General features: G+C 45.8%; 1 protein-coding gene across 2 annotated transcripts in view; it reads right to left on the bottom strand.

Moving 5' to 3' along the window:
• Positions 1 to 216: 216 nt before the first annotated feature.
• Positions 217 to 12,891, bottom strand: part of hecw2b (HECT, C2 and WW domain containing E3 ubiquitin protein ligase 2b) — a gene marked incomplete at its 5' end in the record, with an annotated part of 39,544 nt that continues 26,869 nt past the window's right edge. For both annotated transcript variants that reach the window (XM_080835984.1, XM_080835985.1), the window contains 14 exons: positions 217 to 1,561; positions 1,766 to 1,878; positions 2,947 to 3,032; positions 3,568 to 3,682; positions 5,230 to 5,376; positions 5,822 to 5,951; positions 6,371 to 6,469; positions 6,825 to 6,977; positions 7,368 to 7,481; positions 8,134 to 8,254; positions 10,015 to 10,124; positions 10,390 to 10,473; positions 11,244 to 11,340; positions 11,925 to 12,012. In XM_080835984.1, the coding sequence (XP_080692110.1) occupies positions 1,450 to 1,561; positions 1,766 to 1,878; positions 2,947 to 3,032; positions 3,568 to 3,682; positions 5,230 to 5,376; positions 5,822 to 5,951; positions 6,371 to 6,469; positions 6,825 to 6,977; positions 7,368 to 7,481; positions 8,134 to 8,254; positions 10,015 to 10,124; positions 10,390 to 10,473; positions 11,244 to 11,340; positions 11,925 to 12,012 (1,569 nt within the window). In that variant the 3' untranslated portion in view covers positions 217 to 1,449. The remainder of the gene's footprint in view (positions 1,562 to 1,765; positions 1,879 to 2,946; positions 3,033 to 3,567; positions 3,683 to 5,229; positions 5,377 to 5,821; positions 5,952 to 6,370; positions 6,470 to 6,824; positions 6,978 to 7,367; positions 7,482 to 8,133; positions 8,255 to 10,014; positions 10,125 to 10,389; positions 10,474 to 11,243; positions 11,341 to 11,924; positions 12,013 to 12,891) is intronic.

Genomic DNA, 12,891 nt, shown 5'->3' with positions numbered 1-12,891 from the left:
GGTCCTATCTGTCAGTGAAAAATTTGCTCCAGAAGACCTTTGCTCCAAAGAGACACATTTGTTGTTGGTTACCATGCGTACATTGATGTGTTTGTGTTTGTGTGATTCATGCTGCCCAGTGCTCCTCTTATAAACTAATGTGGATTGGTGCGGAGTCTCCTTAACAATGGTCACACAAACCTGATAGACAAGTTCTGCATTGCAGACACTCATATCTACCGGCATATTTTTTTTTTTAATAAAAACAATTAACAATAAACAATTAACTCAGAAAACATCATTCACAAAGTAAAACTAAGTCGATAATGAGCATCTTTAAAATAACATCACATATTGATGAAGATAAACGGTGAAAAACCCACCCTTACATCAGAAAATATAAAGGTGAGGTTTGAGTGTGAAAATGTGGTGATAGTGTGGTGCCTACACCAGATATGAAAGTTCGGTTGTTTTGGTCTCACTGAAGTTCTTTGTTTTTTCCCCGGGTAAGCAAAAGCCACTACAAGAAAGCTGTGATCAAGTGACACAATATCACGCTGTACATTCACATGATGATATCTTTGTGTTTTGGTACAAAAAGAGTTTGGTTTGTATAGAAAGACAGAAGAGCTCTATCCAAGCTTTCGCCCGTGCTCCACTTGAGGGTTTTACACCATATCTGGCAACCTCTCACCATATCTGGCAACCTCTCAGGTTGCCTTATTCTTGGAGTGCAACTTCAGCCTTTACAAATAGACTTGGGTTCTAGTTTGCCCCTCAGAACATTGTCTCTTTCTTCCCTTCAGCCCTTCACTGGCTTACTTCTCCATCTGGTAAAGTCCACCTTTCCTCCAAGTTCCCTCCTGTCCATTCCTTTCGTGACAAAAAAAACAGATGCATTACAACACTTTTCATATCTTGTGATTGGTGGAAGAGATCTTCTACATCCGTTCTCTCATCAGTTCCCACTTGGTGTCCAGCATAGAGGATGGTATCCTCCTTTTTGAGGCTCTAGAAACATTTAGGTCCTTAACCTCCTTGTTTTTTAAGGAACTCAAATCTCGCCAACATCTCCCTCTAGGCACAAAGTTGGAGAAGGGGTGATGTGTAGGGCGAACATGAGTGTGTGTGTGTGTGTGTGTGTGTGTGTGTGTGTGTGTGTGTGTGTGTGTGTGTGTGCGTGTGAGTGTGAGTGTGAGTGTGTTGTAATCGTAAACTTCTCTACGGTGAGGTTGTGTGTGTGTGATGCTGTGTTACCTGATGGTGTGACTGGTGTGTTTTTTGTAAGTGCTCTACTGGCCTGTGAGTCTAGCTGTGGATCAAAGAACAGGCCCCTATGGAGTCTTTTGGGGTTTTGACCTTTGAAGAGGAGAGGGAGAGCGGTATGGGGTGAGGGTGGGGGAGCCGAGGAGGTCGTGCAGTCGCCTGGAGCGACAGGAGGTGGTGGGCTAGTGGGTTGTAGGTCAAAGGTCACTCAAGGCCAAAGGTGCTGGTCTCCTCCACGGCTGTGAGTAGCTTCTCGTACAGCATGGAGAACGAGGGGTAGGGCGGCAGATCCAGCCGGTTGAAACAGGTGTGAGCTCTGCGCGCACACACACACACACACACGCACACACACACACACACACACACACAAAATAAATAATGTGTGCTTGAACACATACTGAAACATACAGGAACACAGTGTAGCAATGACAAATGCTTAAACATTTATGTTAATTGTGTGTTTTTGTGTATGTACGTAAGTGTGTGAGTGTGTGTGTGTGTGTGTGTGTGTGTGTCATACCTGGGCAGAGAGGTGATTTTTCCCCACTTCTCCACACAGAAGCGCCGGGGGCCATTGCTGCCCCTTAGGGAGGCGAAGCCCTCGTAAGGGATGCTGGAGGTGCCCGTCACGAACTGACACGGAAGACAAACAAGCACGTCACACACAGTCAGTCATCAAATGCAGCACATCAATCCGTCATCCAACAACGCTGCACATCTGTAAACAGTGCAGCCACAGGGTGAAGGGGACGGGTAGGGCATGTAATCCATCACTCCCCCAATACCAAAGAAGACTGACTGAATACATAACTGATTGACTGATTGATTGATTGATTGATTGATTTTGACATGTTTAAAATACATGCGTGAAATCCAAACTCCACACATACGATTAAACATGCCAAGGATAAAACCATACTAAAGGCTCTTAGGGCCTTGTTTCCATCGTGGTCCTCTAAAAGAAGACAGAAGAAACATATACCATATGCCAAGTGAGAAAGACTTGACATGACAAGACTGCATTGAAATCAGCATTAAAAGCTAGAACAGTCACAGCTAAACAAAAAGAAGAGATCTTCTCATTATGAACTCCACAACAGTCATCGGTTTGAAGACACGTTCTGTACGAGAGTCCCCTTCCCCATAGCTATACCTGTCTCCTTGTTAAATGTGACGACTGCATTCATACCAGCACTTTGTCCGATTATAATGAGTTCTGCACTCCTCTGGATCTGTCTCTTATCTACACCTTCGTCTGTGACTCTCCCCTCCAGCAGTTCAGTCTGAGTGCAAAACCAGCTAATCAAGCCCTTTGGGAGTGTCTGAATTTTTAAAGCTGCATGCTGGATTATGGTGGCATCTTGTAATAAAATTACTGTATGGTGGATGTCCAAGAGTAGGGCTTGGCTTGGCAATGCTCGGAAAGTCATTTGGCTGATGTCTGTATCCATTAGGGGATGAAATTAGTCCGTGACCAGTGGCAGAAGTGGTTGTAATGAGCCCATTTTGTGAACTGCCACTCGGCCAAATTGATTCCCCCCATTCCTGGGAATTGTGCTCGCGTCTCTATCAGACAGTGTGTGTGTGTGTGTGTGTTTGTGTGTGTTTGTGTGTGTGTGTGTGTGTGTGTGTGTGTGTGTGTGTGTGTGTGTGTGTGTGTGTGTGTGTGTGTGTGTGTGTGTGTGTGTGTGTGTGTGTTACCTGCAGCAGTCGGAGTCTTTGCTCGTTGTTGAATCTCTCGACGGCGGCCCAGAACCAGTGGATCACTATGTGGTTGTCATGGTAACCTGCGGCGGATGACACAGGGGAGCAGGGGAGAGACAGGCGGGAAGCTTCAGTCAGAAACCCAAAGCTCTCGCTCCCTCTTCCGCTCATATGCATAGGCACATACATGTGTCTCGCTCTCACACACTTTCTCTTTGTCGTTCTGTCACTCTTTTTTCTCTTTACTCTCTCCTTACACACACACACACACACACACACATCCACACACACACACACACAGAATCATACACACTCACACACACACACACACAATCCCTACTCCCTCCCTTCACATCCACACACACACACACACACACACACACACACACACACACACACACACAGAATCATACACACTCACACACACACACACAATCCCTACTCCCTCCCTTCACATCCACACACACACACACACACACACACACACACACAGAATCATACACACTCACACACAAACACACACTTCCTTTTCCCTGCCTACATACACACACACACACACACACACACACACACACACACACACACACACACACACACACACACACACACACGTCTTACCTCCTCTATACTCTGTGTGGCTTCTCCAGTCTCCCAGATCAATCTCTGCTGTGCCAGCAATCACTAGCTCCAGTTCCCGAGCATCAAACACAGAAACCAGCCGTGCATCTACCACCTGAACACACAGACACACACACACATACATGCAGAGACAGAAAGTGAGATACATATTCATGTACACTCAGGGCTGTAGTCAACGTGATACGCAGGTATACTCCGTATTACCAACCTAAAACGTTCGTGGGTTTGCGTATATATCCACTAAAACCTATGTCTCCACTAAAACCTAGGCCAGGGGGGGAGCTGTGGCGCCGACCCATCACAGACAGTATACCCACCACAGAAAACTAGACTACAGCACTGTGTACACTACATAAATACATTACATACACAACGCAAGTTCATCACAAACACAAAACAGCAGCATCCCTACAGATGTGATTCTCTTATCAGACTGCGTTGAGGAGTCTACCACATCTGTTCACTTACCAACCAGCTCAGCCACCTTGCCACAACTAAGCAACACATTTTGAAAACAAATCACCTGTCAATATTTCCGTTAACTTAACGAGACAGAAGGTGAGTTCAGTGTGATGGCCAGCAAGACCAAGATAGTGGTCGGTCTGAAATCATTTTTGCTTTAAAAAAAAAGATGTGAAATGTAAGAAGAAAAATCGGTAATGTTAGCATTAATATGTTATAACCTCTAACACAACTGGAAGCAATTCAGTGAGGGCCCTCACCAGCAAATGCATCCAAGTCCATACCCCAAAAAGTAAAAATATAAAATGAACGCCTTTTCCAAACTAGCCCCTAGACACTCTCCCTACCCACTTTAACTCCACACTCACGTGGAGGGTCTGCCACATTAAGTGCCATCCCAGGCCAATTAGCGGGCGGTAGAAGTGGGTTATAAAACCCTCCAACAGTGAGTCTGCATCGATGCAGGCTTCACGAGCATGTGCAACAGTTTATTTATCAGTTGTTTTTTTCCAGACGCAAGGCTGTATTTGTTTTAAAGAGTAGTTGACAACATATCAGTGAAAGTGAAATTAACAGCAAAGAAGTAAAATTCTGAACATCGAAAAGAAGAAGTCCTACATTATACAACAGTTGTGGGTCTACGTGTCACAGCGTATTGAAAAGTTAATGTAAATAAAACATGAAATTCAGCTCCACATACTGAAAACACGAAAGAAATCCTGTATTTTCCAGGGTCTCCAAAACGTATATTTGAAGTTTTTTTTTATATCTATTTATGTATTATTGTTATTTCAATGGAAACGACTCTAACATCAACTTTCCATTGAGGGTTGTATCAAACCCTACCCCTTCAATGGAGTGCCCTCCACAGCCACGAGTGAGTACCAAACAGAGGTCAGTCACTCTGTGATGGAGTAGGAGTGGGGAGGGTCTGGTTTGGAAGAGGCCCTAAGAGTGTGAAAGGAGTGGAGATGGTGTGGTTTGGAAGAGGCCCTAAGAGTGTGAAAGGAGTGGGGAGGGTCTGGTTTGGAGAAGGCCCTAAGAGTGTGAAAGGAGTGGGGAGGGTCTGGTTTGGAAGAGGCCCTAAGTGTGTGAAAGGAGTGGAGATGGTGTGGTTTGGAAGAGGCCCTAAGTGTGTGAAAGGAGTGGAGATGGCTGTGCCCGCCCGCGTGGTCTCACCTCGTAGAAGCCGCGCACCAGGCTCTCAGTCTGCTGCACCACCCCTCTCTCGATGCGCCACTTCACCATGCGCTCAATGTACTCCTTCTTGTTCTTCTCACACAGAGGGATGTTTGCTCCGCCCGGCTTCAGCTCACGCTCAGTGATCTACACACACACACACACACACACACACACACACACACACACACACACACACACACACACACACACACACACACAAACACGCGTGTGCACACACACACACACACACACACACACACACACACACACACACACACACACACACACACACACACACACACACACACACACACACACACACACACACACACACACACACACACACACACACACAGCATTATGTGAATGTTATATGGTTCAATGAATACACTTTTCAGATAGTACTTTCTCAAAAGCACTACTTCTCCAAAAAGAGCTATAGTTTCCGTACTTTTCAAATGGATACAACTATCCCAAAAGCACTTATTTTCTCAAAGAGGAAATCATTTCAATAACCTATAGGCTTGCAAAGTTTTTTAAGACAGGTACGCAAATCAGATGTATGCATGTCCTTAAAAAAAAAAAATACCTGGCCAAAGACCTCCTCATTGACAGTGAAGGTGAGGTCCAGAATATCCTCGATGTCATTATCCTTCATCCACTGCATGCTCTGGTGGAACTCCTCATCCAGGTATTCAAGATCACTCAACTCACAAGGACTACAGAGACCGCAAGACAGGCGAGGTGAGGATGAGGGAAGATGAGAGGAGAGGTGGGGAGAGGAGAGTAGCAGACAAGAATGAAAATGAGACAGGATGGGGAGGAGGAGAAGACAAGGTAAAAGAAATTAGAAATATCAGTGTGCAACATGGGAGAGAGAGGAGAAGGAGAAGTGAGGATGGAGTACAGGAGAGGAATAAAAGAGGAATAAAAAAAACAGAGGAGGAGGAGGATAACAAGAACAGATGGGGCAAAGGAAGGAAAAGATTGGAGAAATCAGAGAAACCATTTCAGTCAGATCATGAGTTCTTTATCGGATCCACATCATTACCCCATGTTTCCCTTCATTCATTCAGCCGACTGTGAGGGCTGTGATACTGCCTTGCACTCATGTTGCAGTCAAACAGAGGGGACTCACATGCGCAGGAGTCCCTTGTAGAAGGGCCGAGTGAAGAAGGCATCTAGTAGGTACTGATGGATCAGTGCCAGACCCAGGATACGCCCACTAAACCGGAACCTGCAGGGGGACCACAGAAACCAGGATCAGCTTTGATTCACTACACAGATCGAGCCTCGTTTATATCTACATTAGACAACTGACACAGTGGTGTGGAGTTGAGTTTTAGACTCCCATTCTAACAAGGGAATTCTACACATGGCATTCTACACATAGCATTCTACACATGCCATTCTAACATGGCATTCAAACTGCCTAAGCCAAAATGGAGATCCATACTGTAAGGCTCATGCTTTTATTTTAATGCCCAACCTGTTTAAAGCAGTATCGATTTGAAATAGTAGCAAAGACATTTTTTAATCCAACAGCACAATATCTAAGCTATCTATTCTTGTGGACTACAGTTCTTCCTCACCATTCATGGTGATTGTCCACAAAGGCCGACATGGGGCTGATCTGTACGGTGTAGGTATCATTGGCCGAGTACTCAAACAGACCGTAGTATGGATTAAACAGCTCGCGCGACACTAGGAAGAAGAACTCTCTCGACGGGCCACTGTAGTCCAACCTGCATTCGATTCATCAAAACAAACAGACATTCAAGGATTTGTCAGAGCTTGTCAGGCTTAGCGAGCAAAACACAATCGTGTGATTCTCTTTTGACGTATAACACAGATCTCGCAAAGATAAGAGACGGTCCAGTGCGGTGACAAAGAGGCGCTGCATCGCATCTCCACAGAGATCAACATCGACAGACTAAACACATCAAACTCTGTTTGTGAAAGGCAAAAAACGATCTTTTGACAAGATACGAGACAAGACGCTCCAAATCCTCGACACATCAACAGGAACGTGTGATACAGTGATACAGGAGGCCTGTGCCAGGATATGAAATCCGGTGCCAATATTCAGCGCCATTAACTCAAACAAAGAACATTTAGGAAACAGTCAATCTCACCCTTCTTCGCCTACGAAGCTGACATAGAGCTTGCTTCTCTGCAGGTCCTTACGAGAGTAGCACATGATCTGGTTGAAGGCGTCTTCCAAGAGATGGTCCCTGCGTATAATCAACCTTATGGACAAGGAGGGATGGAATGGTCAGCCTCCTGAAACTTGTGTGTGTGTGTGTGTGTGTGTGTGTGTGTGTGTGTGTGTGTGTGTGTGTGTGTGTGTGTGTGTGTGTGTGTGTGTGTGTGTGTGTGCAGGTGCAGGTGAGAGTGACTGTATATTTGAGTATGTAGTTATATAGTTTTATACAACAGTTAGATCCAGTTGAATGATTTATTCATTTCTGATTGGACAGAAGCATGACATGAGTGAGGATATCCTGGAACAACCTCACTCAGACTCTTCACTGCCAGTAATCACTCCGTGTCATATATAAACTGTACAGCAACATTCCTTCCATTTAAAGCCAGAGAGCAGAATGGCAGGCAGCAATTTTATAATGTTACATTTGACAGCTTTCGAGAAATAAATTGGAGCAAATGGAGTTGGGGAAAGTACAGATAAACATGTAATGTGGAGACATATATATAGTTATAGTTAATGTATTTAGCAGATGCTTTTGTCCAAAGGGACTTCAGTCATACGTAGACTTAAGAGTCTCCACAATATATTTGAGTGCATGTGTGTTTGTATGTAAGAGTCCCTTTGTGTGGGGATGTATGTGTGATTGTGTGCTTTCATTGATCTCTGTCAGGGTATGTGGCCACAATACTCACTTAACCTTCCCAGGTCCCTGTCCATAACCTTTCGTCTCGAGTTTACGATAGAAATTCCGTAGCTTGGCCTCAAAATCGCGTTTGTACGGAGCAGGGGCCCGTGCATTTGCTCGCTGTGTGCCTGAGAGAAAGAGACGGGAAGACAGAGAAAGAAAATGAGTCAGAGAAAGAGAAAGTAGGGGAAAGTAGAGTGAGAGAGAGGGAGAGGGAGAGGGAGAGTGAGAGAGAGAGTGTGTGAGAGAGAGAGAGAGGGTGATGAATGACTCTATTACCAGGTATAGGTGAGAAGCTACAACACACTGCACCTATCCCCTGACACAAAAAGCTGCATTTATTACAGAGCTGAATGCTACCCTCAACCTAAGAACACCACACTAAAAATAAACAAATCAACATGCAAGAAGCACTTGCGTCTACAAACAAGCATTTTAAAACCCATTTTTTTTTTTGTCAACCTTTTGCCTGGCAGGGCTGGTTTTTAAACAGCTCGCAGGGATTTAAAAAACACATTTTTTTTTGCGAGGCGTGTGTGGAGAAACATCCTCACACCCCCCGAGCACTCTGTCGCACGCGCCGCTCCCGGCGGACTTGTGAAAATCTAGCTGCTGATTTGACAAGTGAGACAGCCAAACCCGAGGGATAATCCCAAATCCCAGAGCTCCCTCTTACCCCTCGCTTACACCCCCCACCCCCCCCCCCCCTCCTCCAAAAAAAACTAAATCCCAAACAAGGATTTGCCACACAGGGAGCTTCAACTGCTACCCCACCTCAACTAACCCCCCACCAAATCAAAAACAAGGAGTTATCCAAATTGAGCATCAGGCTTCGCACCCAAACATGCTCTCTGTGTGGTCTGCTGCTAAGTGCGGGTCGCGAGATCAGACACACTCACACACACACACACACACACACACACACACACACACACACACACACACACACACACACACACACACACACACCTCTTGTGTGTGTGCTGTGTATCTTCTGACTTCAGCTTCCTCTTCTCTATTTTGGAGGAGATCGTTAGGCTCGCTTGGGATGATGTGCCGCTCGCTCGCTCGCACGCACGCCGAGTCTGACACAAAGCCACGTCAATCCCGTTTCCCGCTCGTCGGCGAGCGAAATCAGTCAGTGCAGTCGATGGCTGTTCTGCGGGGGTATTTCAACTGGTACAGAGGGTTCCGCAGTGAACACAGCGGCATAAGTGCTTGTGAGTATTATAGCTGGGTACGGTGTTTACTGCACGTCTAGGCTGGAGACTGGCACAGGGAGATGAATGCCATGGTGCCATCAGAGGGATAATGAGAAGACTGACAGCTGGAATAGTTGCTCAGTAAAGTGTGTGTGTGTGTGTGTGTGTGGGGGGGGGGGGGGGGGGGGGTTCTCAACTGCGACAGCTGTGGTGCCCTACTGATTCTGCCTGTAACTTTAGTACTACAGATTATTCCCCTAAACAACTTTAAGGCCCTGCTATGAAGACCCCTCCTTTAAAATCTAAAATGATTTGCATGGGATGCTTCTCCGTATTTCTTTACAGGTATCCACACACAATGTCACAATCATCTCAGTGGTGCAGAACCTTATTTTTCAAAGGAAGGGTTTGAATTGTGAAAAAGAAATATTTTCATTAGAACTCTCAGATGAACTCTGAAGAAGCTGCTTGTCTTCAGCTGCAGTCAGATTCAATGCAACTCTATAGCCTCCATCAGTGGAAAAAAACATCTGTTCACTTGAATGACAGTGCTTGTGACTCTTTGGTACGGAGTTCATGTCAGTGTACCAAATCTTTTGGCCTTTTCACGCTTCGGTCTGACAGATCTTTTTGAAATGCGAGAAGCGGTCCATCTGTCTGCCTGTGTGTGTGTGTGTGTGTCTCACCAGGAGAGTTCTGGGGGGAGGAGACCGGGGAGCCACGTGGTGACTGGCAGTAGCTGGGGTGCAGTAAGGCATGGGGCGGCACGTAGGACATCACTTCCTCTTCAAACAGACTGCAGGGAGACAGAGGGGGGAAGCGGGACTGAGTTTCGAAATACGAAAAGTGGAATACACCGAATAATAACAGCTAGCACAGACCCAGCTCAACATGTCATCATGCCAATCACTCACAAACACACGGAGGCTAACACTCTGGAACACAAACACTTACACAGACTCTCTTGTCAGACATCAAAACATCCTCTTTCCTCCTCACAGACACACAAACTCTCTCTCTCTCTCTCTCTCACACACACACACACACACACACACACATACCTTAGCAGAATGACTAGGTCAGCATCGCTGGAGAGACGAGCCAGACCAGACGCTCCTTCATTACGGATAAACTGCACCTTCTCCCTGTGGCGGAGACACACACACACACACACACACACACACACACACACACACACACACACACACACAGACACAGACACAGACACAGACACAGACACAGACACAGACACAGACACAGACACAGACACAGACACAGACACAGACACAGACACAGACACAGACACAGACACAGACACAGACACACACACACACACAGACACAGACACACACACACACACACACACACACACACACACACACACACACACACACACACACACACACGAATCAGAAGAGTGGCAAATACATTCTCAAATCCAAATCCATCACCCTTACCAAGTGTAGCCAGTGTTAAGGCAGCACTGCAACCATTACCCTCCCTTACCTGCCTAAATGTCAACTATCGCATGACTAATTCAGTAAGGTGTATGGAGGAGAAACAGTAAAAGTCGGTGACCCCTGTTACTGCAAGATTTGAACAGTGTGTGGTTAGCAACTCTAGCAGCTATGATTGGCATTAGGTTACTGCATGTCAGTGTAGTGTCAGTGGTTATGCGACTGACAGTCATACGCCTGTTAGCTACTTCTCATGTAAATGTGTCATTTATTACACAATTATCCATCATTTTCTGTCATGTGTGAGTGACTACTCGAATGTGTCAGACATTATATGGCTGTCAGTCCGTTATGCTCGCTGTGTCAGTGCCTACGTGCTGTGTGTTACGTCAGTGATGGGTCTTTATCAATGACTATGTGACTGTGTCAGTGATTAGACGGCATGCCCCCCCCCCCACCTGAGCGAGTGATTTCTGATAAGCTCCGGCTGTCTTTCTTGCAGGATATCGAAGATGCTTGGTTGCCTTAGAAACGCCACAATCTTGTCGTTGTAGGCTGAGGTGTGAAGAGCGGGGGGAAAAAAAGAGGGGAGAGAGAGAGGGGAGTGTGAAAGGGAGATGAAGAAAAAAAAACGGTGAGAAACAGAGAGAGTGTCAGTGAGACTCATTCTATTCATGCAGAAGGAAGAATCTGACGTGCTATTGAGCTTTTTTTTTGCGATGATCCATATCAGCGGGGACATTTGCTGCCATAACATCTATGTGATGAAAGTCATACGCGAATGAAAAACACCAAACCCTCCGTGCAGATGACTGCTCTTAACTGATATTAAGCTGGTGGCTGCGATGAATAATGATCATCTCTGTGAGTAAATGTGCCAATCTGTAAACGTGTTTTCCCTTCAAACAGCCTCCGCCCACAGAAACTGCCCCAGCAGTAATACACTTATACTGCTATACTGATAAAGCAGTAGAAATAGAAGGACCTGAATTTCAGAACTCACACGTACACATTGGGACATTGGAAGTAGTACAGATGAATGAGCTTGTCATGCTCAACAAAGTAGTGCTTGTTCTAAAGCTGCTCTAGACCATTCCAGGCCCATGGGGACCCATAGTTAACAGTGCCAACACACGTACCCGTGGGAACCACGTCCTGGCACTGGTTCCTGTTGTTGGAGGATCGAGACAGAACTGAGGGTCCAGCATGCCGTGGGTCATCTCCAACCTGACACACACACACAAACACACACACACACACACACACACACACACAACAACAACAGAAGTTTCAGAGTGGGAAAAAAAAAAGAACTGAGTCATGGATGTATCTGTGTACAGTGTCAACATCTTATTTGTTGGTCATTTGATGGTGAAAGGCGTCAGAAAGCCTGTTCGACTACCCCGTGAGGAGGATGTAGGCCATTTTCGAGTGATGCAGAATGCATTTGTGATTTTTCACTGCCATAATTGCTTTGACAGTAATTACTCAACACATGCCAACCGTGGCCAGTTAAGAGGCAAATTAACTACGCATTTATAAACAGCTGTGAATGCACCGCGGATGATAACTCATTCCATTTACACATCATTATGTGAGCCGAGGACCCTCAAAAACCATGTGGAGTGTAAATAAGTGATCGCTTACGTAACGAGGCATTAGCAATTTAAAAACGGACCATCGTTAACGTTTCTACAAGGCCATCTAACCCACATTCGAGAATAGTGGAAAGTAACCAAAAAAAAGAGAGAGGGGGAGGGGAGTCTGTTTTCTGTTTTAAATAACTGCTTGTACATTAGCATTCCCTCTCCAGGAAGACTTTCAGGGGGGATTTGGAGATTAGGAGGGCGGTGCACAAACGCGATGCGCGTTCACACACTCACCGTGAGAAATATAGATAAAAGACCCTCGGGGGGGGAAAGAGCACAAAAACCGACGGAATTAATCAGCAGATCTGAAAGAGCCGTGTGAGCGTGTGCTCTGCCTTTCAATAGATTATCAGCACCCCCGTCACACATACAACTCACTGAGGGGAGAGACGAAGGCCATCGGATGCATTAGCGAGAACCAGAGAGAATACGCACGCTTCCATCAGGAGGTTTTTTT

This window comes from Sprattus sprattus (assembly GCF_963457725.1).
Source record: "Sprattus sprattus genome assembly, chromosome: 3".
Taxonomy (NCBI): Eukaryota; Metazoa; Chordata; class Actinopteri; order Clupeiformes; family Clupeidae; genus Sprattus; species Sprattus sprattus.
This window is presented reverse-complemented; position numbering and strand designations above follow the sequence as displayed.